Source organism: Schistocerca cancellata, chromosome 1 (assembly GCF_023864275.1).
Source record: "Schistocerca cancellata isolate TAMUIC-IGC-003103 chromosome 1, iqSchCanc2.1, whole genome shotgun sequence".
Lineage (NCBI taxonomy): Eukaryota > Metazoa > Arthropoda > Insecta > Orthoptera > Acrididae > Schistocerca > Schistocerca cancellata.
In genome coordinates, this window is record NC_064626.1 from 388329129 (window position 1) to 388347738 (window position 18610).

The 18610-nt window shown below is 36.7% G+C and overlaps 1 protein-coding gene across 1 annotated transcript in view; it reads right to left on the reverse strand.

The window, feature by feature from the left end:
* Nucleotides 1–18038, reverse strand: part of LOC126175405 (RNA-binding protein 4.1-like) — a 91848-nt gene extending 73810 nt beyond the window's left edge. The window contains exons 1-6 of the mRNA XM_049922202.1: nucleotides 17884–18038; nucleotides 14630–14655; nucleotides 2278–2481; nucleotides 1955–2205; nucleotides 1640–1846; nucleotides 1117–1161 (exon numbers count right to left, since the gene is read on the reverse strand). Of these exons, the coding sequence (XP_049778159.1) occupies nucleotides 1117–1161; nucleotides 1640–1846; nucleotides 1955–2205; nucleotides 2278–2481; nucleotides 14630–14655; nucleotides 17884–17890 (740 nt within the window). The 5' untranslated portion in view covers nucleotides 17891–18038. The remainder of the gene's footprint in view (nucleotides 1–1116; nucleotides 1162–1639; nucleotides 1847–1954; nucleotides 2206–2277; nucleotides 2482–14629; nucleotides 14656–17883) is intronic.
* Nucleotides 18039–18610: the final 572 nt, after the last annotated feature.

Sequence of the window (18610 nt, forward strand, 5' to 3'; positions counted from 1 at the left end):
ATTCTGAATAATAATATTAATAAATTTCTTTTTATAAGAGCAACATAGCAAGCAACTTTATCTTTTTATAGAGTAGTTTTACAGGAAATGCCTACAACTATTCCATACATTATTCAGAAGAAAAGGAACACCTGCAATTATAAAATTCACTTACAACTAAAGCTCCCAAAATTTAAAATTGAATTACAAATGTTTTGAATTATCCAGTCACAAGCAATGCAACTAGGAAAGTCTAAAAAATACTTTTACATGAAACCAAAAATAAAGTCCATCTGACCAACTTAATCTGAAGATATTACCACAATAGTAAAGAAACTAAGATGAAGCATTAATTCAAAACAGAAGAAAGTGGCTTGCTTGGTAAGTTGGGGTATTAACTGATCAGGTGAGATGGCAGTGCAACTGAACTTTACCGGAAGTGGCCACATTCTATTCAGAACTTCATTTCACTTCAGTAGTGTAAGAGAATTACAATTAACTAAACTGATTTCTCTCCCATTACAAGAACTTAACCAGATTTTCTGTGAAATCTTTAAATTGGTTACAATCAGTTCAAAGTTTCAACAGGAAACACTGCACTACTCCCGATAATTTCTGATGATTTTGCTAACGGCTGTTTCATTTAGTCACAAATAACTTACACTACTGTAAGGAATTTGATTTGTGAGTTTCAAAACAGAATCTCCCCCTATGACTCTCAAAAAGTGAAAACAACAACACTGAATATCAAACAGCTGCTACCATTCCACTTTCAACAAAACACCAATGAAGCACAAAAATAACTTACATGGCTTTCTATGATGAAACACATACCACAAGAGCCTAACACAAAAATGTAAACAAACAGATAGTGAACACAGAACAAAGTGCAGCCAAAACATGCCCCCAACAAACTGTCTTCCGCCTGAGCAAATTCCTCGGTTAATATTGCATGTTAGTAACAGACCGCCCAAAATAAAATTTCAAAAGAAATGATTTTACAATTTGTTACTGATAAAAAAATTGCTCTGGCATCTGACATTCTGAGATGACAATGACACCAGCAAAAACAAGTGAACACTTTGCAGTGATGTGTCAAGCTCTGCAATCTAATTTTTCTTTGATGCATCAACTTACCGTCTGCTTGGGGCTCCATAAGGATCCATTTCGTCACGATCGTACCTGTGGAGACAGATAAAATAATATATTTTAACAACAGTCATTGCAGTTCAGTTCACATGAATGACTCAAACACTATGAAAATATTTGAAGGTAGCCAGCATAAAATTAAAGATCCTTAAGCAATGGAAAAAATAAAATTTACTGCTTTGTTGCACATACTACCGTAAAGCACTAAATGGAACTTTGCTAGAAATAATGTGGTTCATGTGCGCACGCGCGCGCGCACACAAATTTTTATATGACAGAGATGGTGCAATACAGGTGGCAGTGTCAAAGAGAAATTAACAAACTGAGAGTTCAAAATTTATCACTAACAGATTCAGCTGTCTACTTTGAAACAACTCCACTTTCATATACATATCCTTTCAACGAACAATGACAGTTTACACAAAAATGATCAATTTTAAGTGAAATCAGATGATCTCTATTTCAAAACTCATTTTACAAACAGCATGAGCTAAAAGAAAAGTTATCTTACCCTGAACTTCCATATCCTGATGAAGGAGGAGGGGTACGCCTGCGATACATGTCTGAGCCCAATCTTGCAGCACCATATTCACTGCGACGCTCAAATGATGCAACCGGTGGAAGACTAGTTCGTTCATATGGACTACCCATTTCAGAGAAAGAACGTCGTTCATATGGTGCACGCATCATGTCTGGGTATGACCTCCTCTCTGCTTCCCTGAAATTAGTATGTGACCAGGTTAATTATTTACCATCAATGATATATTTAAAGAAACAGACCAAGTATATTACAGAGCAACTAACACTATACTATAACCACACGTACCTTTCCCTCGGACTTATCATGGGTGGAGGACCATGTGAAGGATAGTAATTATCATAACCACGTTCATAGCCCTCATAAAAGCCATTCCTCATGCTAGGTGGTGGTGCCATACCGGGTCGTCTTTCAAACTCTCTTGAATCCCTCATGTAAGGAGTTGCTCGTCCCATTCCTCTGAAACTACCTCGACCACGCATTGGTCCAAAACCCCCTCTGTAGCCTCCCCCTCTGCCACTTTTTTTCCCTGTAGATTGCTGAAAGTGCAGTAGTGAAATTAGTGTCTACAAACTTAATTATATTTATCATGTAAGAAACAAATGAATTACCTCCACACTAATCTGAACACCCATGAATTCAGCATTGTTTAGAGCTTCAATAGCAGCTGCAGCCATTTCCTCCGTTTTCATGTGCACAAACCCATACCTGTTCAGGATGTCACATTCAGTAACTACACCATACTGTTCAAAGAGAGCTCTTAACTCTTGAACCTGAGCATGTTCTGGCAAACGGCCCACAAATATTTTTGTTTTCTGAAACAAAAGTAGAAATGAGAATAGCAAATAACATTTGTAAATGTAAGACACTTTACCTTCTAAGGAGACTGACAAATCAGTCAATGGTTAAAAAGTGACTTCAGGCAAAAGACCTGAAAAACTGTTGTTCAAAGCACACTAAGAAATTTTCATCTTTAAGATATTCAGGGTATGTATCAAAGTTATCTTTGCAGTTACAATCATCAACCATATTACCATCAGAACATGACAGAAAAAAGATCAAAATATTTAATTCTGTTTTCTGTACATGACTGCAAAACATGGTACTATGATTGTCAGCTGAGTGCTTAAATGGTATTAATAGAGACAGGGATGGAAAACAAACCTAAGACTAAAATTACTGAACAATTTCATTACAAAAGCCAACTTTCCTGATTTGGACATAAACCAACAATACTGACTAGTTCCTGACTAGGAAAGAAGGATCAAAAGCTTTTTTTTTTTTTAATCTGGCCTCCATCCTCCCCACAGCCACCCATCTCTTAACGTACAAAACTACTACAACATTACATACAATAACAAAAAAATAATCAGGTAAATTGTTGCATTTTATTGTAATACTAAAATGCTCTTATTTGGTAGAAATATATCAAACTAGAAACAGCTTTAAAGTGCAGCTGTACAATGCCATTTTCAGAATAAAACAAACACAAAATTTCTTGAAAAAACATTTTGTTTTTGTTTCTTTGAAAAAATGTTTTGACATAGCCTCTAAAACATGCACCATAGCATCCCCTCTTGCAGTCAAATGAGAATCCACTGTTTTTTCTACATATCTGCAGTTTATGCATTCAAGATGGTCCCTCATAATGGGAGTCCCCTTTCTATGTCCACAGTGCCATGTGAAAGTGCAAGTCCAGCCTTCACTCTCATAACAATAGCATATTTCTTTTTTCCAGAAGCATAACATGGTCAATAATATACAAATTATGCAGAACAACTTACTCCCTTTCTAGAAACAATTTATTGAGTGTCACTGGGGGGGGGGTGGGGGCAAAGAAGTATATATACTAATTGGGAACAGATACAGGCTACTCTATTTTCAAAAAAGGCCAATGGATAGTGCACACAGCTACAGGCCTAAGTTGCTAACAAACATCTGTTGACCAAGAACTGAAAACAAATTATAAAAAGCTTTGGTGGGTACTGAGGCAGCAGGATACAAGCTGTTAACAGTAAGTTCATCTCATCTGAACTGTATAAATACCAAGAATTGGAGATGGTTATAAGAAAAGGTAAAAGCGAAAACATAGCAACACCATTTCATATCTCACCATGGAGTTTTGAAGTATGGCTAACATACCTTTCATAGGCAATGGTACAAGTTATGTGGAGGCCCCACCCCATATATTTTTCATAGTTTATGTATAGTTTACATACAACACAAATACATATATAATACGCATCAAAATTCTCAAAGACTTTTCCGTTGTTCTGTGTAACTTCTGAATTTACCCCGTAATTTCAGTTTTTAATATGAAAAGTGCATCAGATATGACAGATTGTGATAAATATGACAAAATGAAGACATCAGGATTTGCATCAGATCGATCTGTTACCATTTCCTATGTAACACATTCTTTGGCTTCAACTCTAAACCAAATTATTACCTTCCAACCAAACCTTGACTTCAAGCAACACTACAAACAAACACTGGTGTTCAGCCAAAATTTATAATCTTATAAGTTTTCAATGCCCTAAATTTAACTATGGCAATCTGATTTTGGAATATATATTAAATGAACCCTGAAAATTGTATGCTGTAATTGTAAAAAATTAAAGATCGAGCTTACCCAGTATGGATGTTCCAGAACCTGTGATTGTTAAATACATAAAACTGCCACCAGTCACTTTTTTGATATAGTTATTTACCCATTCCACAAACCAGTTTTCAAACCTTTTCAGGCTCATCTGACATGATTTTCCAGAAGTTACATAGCTATTTCAAGCATAAATTGTCAGAAAAAAGAGGGGGGGGGGGGCTCAGTAACAAAAGAATAAATGAGATTCAAGCCAGGAAGATTGGGAGACATTAGGATCATCACAGTGAAACATCTGTACCATCATTATGAGGTGTACATGCCCAGTTCTAACCACTTCGGATATTTATAGACTTTCATGGTCATATGAACTGAGAAGAAAGAGATACCTTATAGGATTATGACCTACAAATATCCTCTGTTTAAAAACACCAGCACATCGAGGATCTGTTACAAGTTGTGTGTGTTCACAGCAGCATACTGAGCAGATGTGTATCTGATGTAAACAAAGACAAACCCCATGATTGGTCAGAAGCCGTAGCATGCCTACATTGTTGGTGTTACGCTCTTGGAAAGAAGTCCTACATAGTATTAGATATATTATTACTAAGTTACGTTAAATGAAACTTCAAGATATTCAAACGTATTAACAGTTGTAAACGATTTTCTTAATCATCCTTCAGCTGTTTAGTTTTTATTCCAAAATCTTAACCAGTCGCAGCCTCTGCACTGTTATGCTCCGATTGTCACGCTGTTAATACAGCAATATGAAAATGTCTAAGGCAGCTTCCTGTTCCTTAGTGAAACAAGTGTGTGGAGCACGGTTACAAAGTACCGAGAAATAGGTAGTTCTTTATGTTTGTCATAAATTTAGAGAGATAATTGGCTTTGAAGTTTTCTGAGGGACTGTATTAGATACTGAACAGCTGCACATTTGGTTTATAGTGAAATGGTCCAAATGGCTCTGAGCACTATGGGACGTCTGAGGTCATCAGTCCCCTAGACTTAGAATTACTTAAAACTAACTAACCTAGGGACATCACACACATCCATGCCCGAGGCAGGATTCAAGCCTGTGACCGTAGTGGACGCGTGGTTCCAGAATGAAGCGCCTAGAACCATTCGGCCACTCTGGCCGGCAATTTATAGCTAAATCGGTAGCGTAGTAGTTTGACAATTTGACACCTCACTACATTTCATGGTTCACTGATTCAAGCCTCGCCTGTGTCAAATTTTTTCTCGTTCAATTTGAAACACCTCCATCTCGTAATTTAAATTGCATGGTAGTGCTGCACTTTTGCCGAATATTATTCCATTCTCTTTAAAAATTAAATAACATTTGAAGCTATATTGTTTCTTCACCCATCTCTTTTTACATCTGAATTGCAACTGCGCACATCATTGCAGGTTAGTTGGACTGCTGGTTAACCAGTGCTGTAAACCTGTTGTCTCGCACATTATCACTCAGTCTATATGTGTGTAACTCAGCATAAAATGTATCCCTATGATCGTACTTGACTGTACTGGTCACAGCTTGGCTTCCGCCACACGTGAAACGAAATCCAATGTGAGTCAAGAAAACACAGAAGAATGCATGGTGTAATGTTTACATCAGGTTTATAATTATGATGAACAGAGTATAACAATGGGGCCTCACAATGTTGGGATCACAGACTTGCTTCAAACTTTGTACACTTTTAGTAGGGCATAAAAACAATATAATGTGCAAGTAGTTATGTGCATTACTCTGACAATTCCAAGAAAATCATAAGAGAAGTTTTAACCATCCATTATGTAACTGATGTATTTGTGCAAAGCTGCCATACGTAAGAAGTCACTGTAGCCAAACAGTTAGCATTTGTGCTTTGTAAGAGGGTCGTGCACGAAGCGACTATTCGAATTCCACAAACACTTATTTTTTAATCTATATTCTTTTCATCACTGGTCGCGCTACTTAATTTATACAGCATTTGAGAGGTAATAAAATAAAGAAAACCCATGTGCATTTTCATGATGTTGTAGTGAGTTTCATATGTTATTTGACTATTTACTATTTGTAACTAAATTTTCAGGACGGGCTTGGAAAGCCAATCTCAAACTGTGATAAATAATAATGCAAATGATGTTTTTCACAGTCAGTAATGTAGTTAGTCACAATGTGCCAAACCACAAGAGTAATGTACAATTATTCTTCAGATGTAATCTCGACATCACATGTTGAAGGATGGTATCTGTCATACAGACACGGAAAACAAAACTTCATGCAAACAGCTGTGGTTTTTACCGTTACATAACCTCAAACATTATAAATTAAGTAATGATACAAGTGATAAAAAAATTAATTATTAAGTTTGAGCAGAAGTTGGACCTTCGCCTCATACATATTCCTCTCACGAAGCCTGAACGCTGATCACTTGACCACCACAAACCGTCTAATGTCCAGCACCTTTGCACAGACACATAATAGACATACAAAACTTCTCTTGCAATTTTCTTGGAATTTCCAGAATATTTATTATTATTTTCAGTGTTCACTTTTAAAAGATTTTGGGCCTCATTAAATTAACAGAAGTGTTTCTTGTAATATTCGATAAGTACATGTAAGAGTGGTCACTGCCAGGAACAAATTATCATTATCAATAATTTACAAATTAAACATGGTGCTGTACATGAATGTCCCTGCTGTTGCTTGTCTCACTCTTTCAGTTACTTTCAAGAGCAAAGTAAGGCATTTTTTTCATAGTTAATTGTAATTTTTTGCACAAATTAGAACATACTTTCACGATCAGCATACTTTTACCACTGGAGTGGTTATTGTAGACTACTTTTCGTAACACATTTGTAAATAATGAGTATGAAGTTGGCAGGTTCTCACTTTCAAAGATAGAAAACACAGCAATGGTTTCCAAAACTGCAATGAATGCATTAACTGAAGATACAATGAGTTGCTGCTGAAATTTGTGTGCAAAAATTATTACCACAGACACAACAATCCTCCACTTATCTTTTTACAGCATAGTCCGTATCAATTAAGGCAGGCTAGGAAAAAATCTTACCTTGATAGTCTCTGATGTTACTGAATTTAGGATATATTAGAATGAAGGACTAAGTAAGGAACACACTTTTTTGTTTTCTCCAAAAAAATTTCTGCTCCGAGATACAGCCCTCCAAAGATGACGTTGGGTGTACTATTTTGAAGATGCGAATTTTGGAAAAAATTTAAAATGCTATATCCCCGGAACAGTTCTAGATATTTCATTGTTTTTTTATTTGAAAGATAATTGCTTTATGATTACAAAAAAATTCTCCACTGGACTTACCTGTCAAAGTTCTTTTACAGATTTTTACATTCTGAACTTTTTTTATAATTTGTGGAAAATTCTTTTTTCCAGAAATGCCAATCCATAAAATATTGATTTTTTCTTATTGATTAGTACCATATAGTTCTACATTCCCTGAAAAGGAGAGCTTCCCCTTTTAGGTTGAACAGGTTTCATAAACAATTGAAATTTTTGCCATACACAAAACCAGTTTTGCTACCACGATATCACATAACAGGTTCATAAAAATAAAAACCTAGTCTTATTTATATTTTAAATAATTTTAGTTTTGAAAGATGAAAAAGAGACTCATTTTTCAAACATTTTAAATGGTTCCAAAATGTATGTGAAAGGTCCAAAGACTATTTATACAACTTCTGTGTGCTGTTTTGTACTGAAATTAGTCAGTCAATGAACTAAAAATGTTCCCACTGCTTCCGTATTTTCCTTTGATGTAGAGTGATGCCTTCCTGTTGAACCACTAGGAACTGGAGCACTTACAATCTTCAAAACATTGTGAACAGGAATTGAGCACTGATGGCGTTGCTGTCCTTTAGCTGGAAACCTATATGCAGCAACTGGTCCATGTGATAGCATAAAGTTCACTACAATTTCGTTTAACTCATAATCCACCAGTCACAGTCAAAGACACCCATCACAAACATCCCCATTCTCAGGTTGTGAATCTGAATATTATCCTGCTGTTTCTGAGGTGTTGGATGAAAGAACGAAATTTCTCCTTTCCTGCTCTTTCCAGTGCGTGCAATATGACATCGCCCATAACCATGAGTCCAAAAATGTCTTCTGGATTCCTTTCACAGTAGTTTGTTTGGACCATTCTTCTTTTTTCTGCTCACAGAATTCTTCGATTTCATCTTTGGACAAAAGAATGAGGGCTGTGGATTTCACAACTATGGTAAAATCCTCAATCCTCAGCATTCTGAATCACAGCTGTATCTGGTCTGTAAAGATTATGTTTTGTAGCATGGTGCTTCAGCAGACCTCCTACACCATTGCAAGGCCCCTTTCTGTGACCAGTAGCACTGTGTACCCAGTCAGTTGACACAAGCAACTTACTCAATTCAAACAGCTGGTAACGATTTTTTAAATGACAGAGCACCACCAGTTATAACGATGATCTTCTCTGCCTGTCTGCAGTTGAAGAATTTTTTGCATTTCCAGCAAAGCATGTGCTGAGTCATGTCCTGTGTCATCACTTAACAACTGCAACACTTGTGATCTTGTTTTGAAAAATATGTCACTCCCATAAAAACTGAAACCTGTTCATTACTCCAATGATACCCTTTTACTTCTTGTGGGAGAATTACAGACCAGTTCTCGGCAAAATGACAGTGAAGCACTGAACATAGTTCTTCAAGCCTGTACACAGTGTTTCACTTCCACACTGTGTTGGCGTTGCAATTTCTTCAGATGCTGGCGTGTTACTACTTTCACTGACCATTTACCAAGTTCATCAATGAAACTGTCAAAAGCAACAGTTTCCTTAAATAGTTTATTTTCCTCCCATGTCGCAAATGTAATTTCTGCAGAGTTATCTGCTATGTCTTCCAGGCAAAGTGTCTGTAAAAACAGTCCTCCCTTTCCAGGGCAGTCACTACATTCTTGAAACAAACTAGTCTCTCACTTTACATCACAGACAACTAAGGGCTTCATACGCCCAACCAAGGTGTCATGTCAAGTGCTCCAGTAAGTTCTTCAAAGTTACCACACAAAGTTCAAAATTTGCACAGTACACACAGACAGACATCTCTAGGTGGGTGTGGAACAACCCACTTAGGCCACAGTGCTTAAAATTTTGATCTTCCGATATGTGAAGTTGTACAGTTGCTCTTATAAACTGCAAAAGTTTCTTTAATACTGCGAGTCATGTACCTCATCACTTTCGCAACTTTTTGACCTTCAACTGCTGCAGTTATGGTGTTTTTTGTTGGCACTCTGGCGAGAAGTCCCATTTATTTTCCAGATAAAATGACTGCACTATTTTAACTTGAGCTGCTCCTACAGGATGACCATAATAGCGATCTGGTCTTCCAAAGACTCCTTTTATTTACAGACCTCTCATTTCTTGATTTGTCTACCATGTACTTTGATATTAATGGAACATGGTTCAAAATTGTTTTCTTTGAAAATGTCTCTGGAATAATAGTTAAAACTTGAATCTTTTCACTGTAGGAGACACATTATTCAACAGCTGAACTAATATTTGTGAAAAATTCCTGGCAAGGGGTGCAAGAGTGATTTGGTTAATTTCTTCTGAAGATGGAATTTCTACTGTGAAGAGTGGTTAGTTTTGCTGTAATGTTTTCATCCATAGCTTTAGTAATTTATTCATGCATAGAGTTTATGACTCAACTTCACTGACCTCGGTTTCTTAACAGGACTCACACCTACCTACCGCTGTAGCTGACTGATTCAGGGTACGTAATTCTTCCTCTCTTTATGCAAAATCTTCATCATCTGCACCATGGGAAGCTTCATCTTGTTCAGATACTATCAATGTTGTTATTCTGTCAAAACATTTACAACACAAAAAGTCGTGACTGGACATCACTGGAAACATCTTCACTTTGAAACAAAAGTCTTCAAATCAGAACACTTATTCCCAACCTGAACAAGGTCTTTTTTTCGTCTTATATATCACTATTTTATGGATATGCAAATAGTCAGCACGCTTCACTCTCCAGTGGCCACAGTCAGAAGACATTTCAAAAAATCCTTTTCACAAAACACACTGCAGTGACAACTGGCAAATTCCTCACAAAACACAAAACTCACTGGATAGTCTCAGATTTCTTAGAAGCCTCTTGAGTAAACACATTAGCACTGAATAACTACAATACAGAATCCTGCAAGGAACAACTGTGACAAACTGACAAGTAACTACAAAAAAAGTTAAAAAAATATCTGCAACAAAGAAAGTGCTAAGAAATATGAGCAACAAAGACAACAGAAATAAAAATTGTAACAAACAAACTAGTAAGAAACAACTTCAGTGAAGACATACATTTCCCTTGAAAGTCAGAAAATAATATTTTTTAAAAAATAAAACTTGTTTAACTTAAAAGCAGAAGCTCCCCTTTACATAGAATACAGTACAAGGTATTAATCAACAGGAAAAAATTTAACTATTCTGGATTGGCATTTTGGAAGAAAAAAAAAAAAAAAAAAAAAAAAAAAAAAAAAAAAAAAATCTGTAAATTATAAAAAAATTCAAAAGGCAACAGTAAAAGGATTTTAACAGATATGTCCAAATGGAGGATACCACTGTAATCATAAAGCAATCATCTTTCAAATAAAAAAATCCTAACAAAATATCTAGAACTGTTACAGAGATACAGCAGCCAAGACTATGAAGACAACACCCCTGACTGAAGTGATATGGCTTATACCTTACAGTATTATGGCAATACTACATTTATTACTCTGTTACACAAAATAGTTATAATTATGTATGCTTAACTAGACAGCATTATGTAATGCATGCAGTCCTGAAATGAATAACTAGATCAATTAAAATGAATTCAATAAACTGATCAAGTCAAATAAGATGAGTGAAGATACGACTTACCCACTGGTACACAAGCTATAAATAAGTTTTTATTAATACTAATCAGGCACACAAAATTATTCTGTACTTGCAGTCAGCATTTCTGAAATGAACTTTAAGTGCTTAGCCATGTATTACCTTCATGGCTGGGAAAACTAGTTACTGAAAACAGCAACCTGTCACATTATTTGCAAGAATCATTCAGTCACAGCATGGAATATATCAGATGTGACTTCCATACTATATTTGGTACAAATCAGAAAACTGCTAATTATAAAAATGTCCCCTAGGTGGCAGTGTTGCATCAACAAAATCATGGTACAGCAGATGATTATTTGCGGTTAGGGGCACTCAACATCAAGGTCATCAGCACCCTGGTATGGCTGATGTTCACCTGGTCCTTATTTATCAGAACTTGACATGGGCACAAAAGCTGACAGATGTTCCCAATGGTAGAAACTGGGCATGTACACATCACAGTGATGTCATGGAAAAATATCATTGCAGTGAGCCTAACATCCACCCAAAAAGATCATGCACACAAGTTTGGTGCTTTCATGCACAGGGATATGAGGAATTTTGACTCCTATTGCACAAGACTTCTATTTGTTGAACAATTTTATAAAAAATGATGAAATGTAATACAATTACATTAGATGGAGAATGTGAACAGACAGTATGATGATTTTCAAAAAACAACGGTTGTACATTATGGATACCGTCACTCTTCAAGTGGAAGTACTGGATGGAATATTTAGTCTTGCAGGAATGAGAAACCTGCCACATTTAATTCATCAAATAGCATGGTAGACTTGGAAGCAAAATATTTTTCATAAGCAGAGAGGTACCTGGCACATGCTACATATCCATATTGTTCTTATCTGCTTTTCTTTGGTGCTTGAATTTGCACACATTCATCATGTAGTTCATAGCAGCAGATGTACTGGACTTTCTGCTCTCACACTTTTAAACACACAAGTATACTTTCTGCTAATCTGCATTGGACTGACTACTGATGCACCTGACATCATTCCTTGAAGCAACCAGTGTGCCGCTCAGAAGACTTCTGGCCACTTCGCTCCAAAACTTCATCATCAATGTATCAAGCTTCAGTTTCTTGTGAAGTACAAAGGCATTCACAATATTCACATGAATCAAGTATGAGAAGATACAACCTTCAACTCTTCTTGAAAATTTCCTATGTTGATCTCCTTTGATAACTACATGAAGGTATTTCAGCTTGGAGTATATATCTTATCTTTTATTTTTTCCCTACACTGATTCACTATAAAGTGAAATGTATGGCAATATCTCAAAGCACATATGTGAAGTTCATTAATTTTTCATGCAATTTTACTGCAAAAACTGCTAACAATACTTGACATTCCACATAGCATCTAACAGTGACAGTGATGCATGTGGTACAAGTTTTAAACTCAGAGTTAGTCATGAAATAATTGTCTTCTGTAGCATATATCTAAAAACCATTAATGCTACAGTGACTATGAATGTATAGAAGCCATTTTCTCACCTGTAATCACCAATATACCTCATAAAACAGAAGCAATTACACACCGGACAGACCAAGAATACAGTGCTCACTGTGGGATATATCACCATAGACTGTCTACTTGGAGCAATGCTATTACTAACCACTTTGGTCATAGTGGGAACTACCAACATTACAGACAACAGGTGGTTATCACACACATCTTTATGCTGGATGTGTCAGAACTTCACAATTAAGTGGTGTGTTTTCTGTACCACCATGCATTTAAGCGAGGAGGGTGGTGGTACACAAGTTGTTCCACCTGCCTCAAAAGAGTTGTGGATTGTCTAAGAGCTCCAACTGGATACGGCCCTAGTGACCGTAACAGCTATGATGGCGACCTCTAAGTAAGCACAATCATCTCAACTCTGTGAAATTGGAACTTTGAGACTTAAGACAATAGAAATTTTAAAGGTGTAGTTCAATGAGATGAGATTTCTAGGAGAATTTAGGTGTGACGAGACACTGAAAGCATTAAATATATACAACAATTAGACACAAAGTATAGAAAGAATTAATGCCATAATCTAACCCACGTCACAAACCCTGCCAACTCTGAAAGTTTTAAGATATCAACCTACTGTATGGAAGACCTACAAAAGGTAAGCAAGTAGAATAAGCTATATAGCCAAATTCTTCACTGAAGTAGAAAAGTACGGAGGTGTAAAAGACAAGCATTACAGTTCTGGAGAGCAAAAATTACCTCCAGGAAATCAACATGTGTGTCCGATGTCACTAGGTTCATCCAACAGAATAATGAGATAGTGGCACCCAGATTTGTGGTATGTAGCATGACTTCCAGGATGGATGGAAGTATTATCAGGAGGGACAGCAGGAACAGGGCTGAGACTACTCAGAGGAAGTGATATATAGGCTGACTAAATGGCACAGGATGAATTTTGTGAAGACAACAGGACAGGCAGCATAACCGATGCATGCAAGCTGACATAAGATACATAATTTTACACTGTATTGTGATACTACACTATCTGTAGAAAAGATACTATGTTGTAAAAATTTTGGGCAAGGCACCAAAAGAAAGCAACATAGAGCACTACAAATCTATTGCAATAAATTGACTGGTGCAAAGTGTGTGATGAATAAGTGAAAATGAGAAGAGAAGCAAGTAACTTTAAAACTTCATGAAGACCAACAGGAAAAGAGGAGCTATTAGTGTGAGTCTGGAGATCTCAAGTACACTACAGAAACTGAGGCATAAAAAGGTAACAGATCCACGTATTTACAAATTATACAAAAATGTAAGTGTTCTCTAGTACCTACACAGCCACATAAAAAGATAACCAATGAAGCCCAACAGCAAATTCTGTTAAACACACCTAAGATGGCAGGTCACTAGCCCAATCCATGAACAATGGTGGTTCGTGCAGGTTGAGACAAGGGTGGGGAAGGGGGATTGCACTGTTGCCCGCTTCAAGCGACAGTCGTGGAATGTGCTCTGTGCTTGATGAACGTGTGTGTCCTGCAAATTAACTCTCTTGGTTGCTGGTGTAGAATTTGTTACCTACCACCATCAAAAGCCATGACAAATCACAAGTGGAATAAAATTCACTAAATAACTTCCTGCAATCATATACAATGGTAGTATTACTTACAGCATTTACAGAAGAGCACTCGCAACACTACTGAACAGTCATAGGCTGTCTCAGAATGTGTGAATTAGGTGTGTAAAATTAGCCTAAACTCTACCACCATTGCTCGTGCCTACGACTATTCTTATGTTTGGAACTGACAACCAATGTCACATAAAAAGAACTATTCATATAGCAAGTTCCGTCATTTATTATTAATTGACAGTCATGACTGGATCAACACATCCGGATTACATTAAACCACAACAACAATGGAACTACAAAACTGATGTACTTCTTAGAAGTACAGTGTGTTCATTATTTATATCAGAACTTACCGGAGGTGTGCTGGAAGTCCTGATATCTGTAACAAGAAATTTATTTTTTAAGTACTATGTAAATCAAACCATGGCATCCTCACACACAAAACAGTTCTTATTACGACTATAGCTACAGCTATTGCTCAAACATAAATGGTACATGCAGTTTAACTTGACACTGCAAAAATAGGGTGCTGGGGCCAGAAGAATCCCTTACAGCCAGTCTCATCTCCCACACAGTGTGAGGTTAGACTGTGTTTATAGCACTTTTACACATATGGGCAATCACCGATAACACAAACTCAGTTAAAAAGAATAATACACGCTGGTTTGTTAAGCTGGCATCAAGTTAAAAGTAGCCAATGAGAGAATGGTGAGGTAGCCAATGATTAGATCTGTAACACAAGACTTTTATGCAATGAAAATTTCCCACATATCTGTAAAAGTGGTATGAATTCTCTCTGAGTGTGATCATAATATTCCAGGGTAACCTAATAACAACTTAACTGAATTCTATTATAAACTTCCATGAGACCATGCAGAAGGCACTGCCAATGTAATTGCCATGTGACAAATGTACACTACACCTAGGTGTCACAACTACGATAATTCATACTTTTTGCCACAACTGAAGATTCAGAAGGCTTCATAAAGTATTCTTTGTGTCAGAACTTTGAATGTTTAACGATCCCAATTTCCATAGTATTTGCTGTAGGTCAATGAAAATGTCAGATTCCAATTTTCAGGGTTTTTGCTGTAGGTTTTGGCATCGTCAGCTGTGATTGACCTATATACTCCAAGGGAAGTTTTTTAGTTCATCTTTTTGTGTGTTTTGGGATCTTGGTGTGTGTTTTTACTGTTATATTTAACTTATCCCCACCCTAAAACCTCCAATTTCCCACAGTCATCCTGTTAGTTTGATTGTATTTTTGGAGGGAGATGTTATTGTCCAATTTATACATATTTTCGTGCTTGTTGCCTTGTATGTAGGGACATTATAGGAGCCATATTGGAGGCGCTTAGTATAGCCATTTCTGCCATACTGATGTCATGGATCAAAGTAACAGGTGGAATTTGACACTTCTGTAATCCCCAACAGATTTATATTAAAATTTACTTTATTTCTATGATTAAACATATTTTATGTTAGCTTTACATCCCATCCTGCTCCAGCACAATGTAGCATCTTTGTTATTGGAAGATGCTTTGAGGTATGTAATTTGGCCAGCTTCAGTATAGGTTTAACACTGCAACTACTCTAAAAAAAAAAAAAAAAAAAAAGTAGATCCTACAATGAATGCGTGTGGACATCAAAGAGAAACACATGCAAATAACCTAAAAACAAACTAATAGTTTTCACTATCAGTTTCAAACACACAGATCAGATCAGCAGCTATAAAATGCAAGGCCAGCATATTTAACACAAATAATATTAAGATGTCAGTGAAATATAGCCCATGGGGTTCTATTCCTCAACTAATAAAATATACATCACCGCAAAACTGATAGTCATAAGGCACCAATCAGAACAGAGTTAATACATGTCGTTTACTAGCTACAGCTACATTCTATATGAGAAAAATCAGATACATCTAAGGGGTGATGAGGGAAGCAGAGCATTAGAAAATATGAAACAATCATGAACAGGAACTTTCACAATGGAAAGGTGTCACGAAATATAACAGACTACACAATAAGTCAGACATAACATTTGAAGAGGATGGCAGGAGACAAAATATTTGAGAGATTAAAGGCTGGGAAACTGTGTTCTGATAAAGACAGAAGAAAATTATATAAAAAGGACATGGAAGTAGTTAAAAAGGAAAAACTAAAATCAAATCACTACTGTAACAGTACTAACGATATCTGACTTCGGTCTTCATATAAAATCCAGCTCACTTAGTAATGTCTTTGTTGGTAGCTCCTTTGTAATCCTGTACTACAACAGTATTACCTGTGGCCATTAAACTGGCTAGTGTGCGATATTGTCAACGACACTGAAATAGCAAAAGAATTGCCTACTATACAGTGTACCAGATAGAAAATTTCTACCTCATTACCTTCCTGTACATAATTTCCAAAGTACATCATTGTTGTTTGTCAGTGTTTAAAATAGGGTCCACCTTGTGTACTATATTCCACCACTCACTGAAAATGTGTTTGACGACTAATCCATCAGCATATACATATTACTGTTCATGGATAAGCTGTTAATGCCCTACCTGCAAATTAACTTACACTAAGAATTTAATCAATGAATTATTGTTTTAAACTGAATTTACATGTAAAATTCAACAGTCAAAATTTCACAGTATCTACTGAAGCATTCCAAGCAGTAGTAGGTAAAATCGTGTGACGATATCCTATGGGTGAAGTTAGGAGTGGATATTAAATAAACAGCTAAATCAGATATATAAACTTTGCTATTAGTTTTCTTTTTATTACGGCTTACTTAGTAGCCCAACATCAATTTAAAAAATTCCCCATGTGCATCTCAAACGTTACTTAAAAATCTAATTAACACTACCTTAGCGAACAACATGCAAGTTAGTCACTACACAATTCGAATAGGCACCTCCATAAGGAAAGGCCTACGATTTTAGATTTGGATCAGGAATGTAGTTAATCACCACAACTGAGTCCAAATGGCAGAGAGAATATAGGAGAAATAAGTTAGATAGTACGTACAACAGGCATTATTTCTCCTCCCCCTCCCCAAAAAAATCCACCAGAAGCAAAAGTGGGAACGCTACATTCAATTTTACATTTCAGTTGCGCTTCGTCTCAATCGCATTAAAACAGACTACTACTCTTCCTCCCGCTATCCCCAGCCCCTTTTTTTCACGAGGATTCAAACTAGAGTAAGCCACACTAAAAGAATAAAAACATCTGATGCAACGGAAATTCATTATTTGTCATATTACAATAGTGAACATCCACGAATACACGTAACCAAATTTTCTCCTGCATTTAGTTTCAAACATGGCTTCCTAGTTTAGGTCGCCTAGCAATTACCAAATTTCCTGTTCACACCCACAGAGCAGTAACACTGAGGAAGTAGAAAGCTGCCTCAACTCCGGTCTATAATGAAAACGTCCATACGGCTCTGGAAAGAGGTATGTATTACGGGTCGGCAAACTGACTTTCATAAGTAATGATCTTTTATCGGGGAAGAACAACGCCTTGACGCCGCATCAACTTTCCTGTCTTCTCAAAAACTATTCCGTACATAAACGTGTGTAAAGAAAAAAAATGATACACTGTGTTATTACCTGTCATACTTGTAATATAACTTGGAACCCCTTTCCAAATTCACACAAAAACCCACTTGCCAAAGCAACACAAATGGCGTCAGCGTCTCACGTCGTAACAGTAGAGAGGAAAACCAATCAAAATGATGCACAACGTAGATCAGTGATTATCTTTGGTCCGTTTGCGCAGTTGCCAGAATACGCAAGGAGTAGTTGCCATCGGGCTCGTGCGCATGCGCAGCGCTGAATCCGCATATGAGCAGTGCCGTCTCCCTCTTCTGGCTGCTTAAAAGTGTGGCTGTTCGCCGCACGAGCAGTAACAGCAAGTAGTCAGGTGCCATCCGGAAAAATTTTTCTGGCGCGCCCAAGAAGCAAGATTCGCGCATGCGCAGAGCAATCTGAGTTGTATTGGGGGAGGGGTCATTCTCCACGTGCACTCTTCGTTTAGAGCTCCCACGTCAAATGAAAACAAAACAGACTTCTGTGACCGCGATTCATCAAGTGAACTTATATACATTCTCATTATCATGTAAGACTAAAATAAGTTGTGGTATCAATTTTCTGATTTTGTGTTATTTCCCTGTTATTAGCAAACAACCACTAATCGTCTTGATAAAGTTATTTTTGTCCGTTTCCTGGAGAAATTTGGTTCTATTAATCTTGTCTGCTGAGGCAATCAATTCATTTGAAACGAAGTGCTTCATTCCGTACTATTGCCTAGTTACAACTTCGTTCAGTTTCAAGGGCA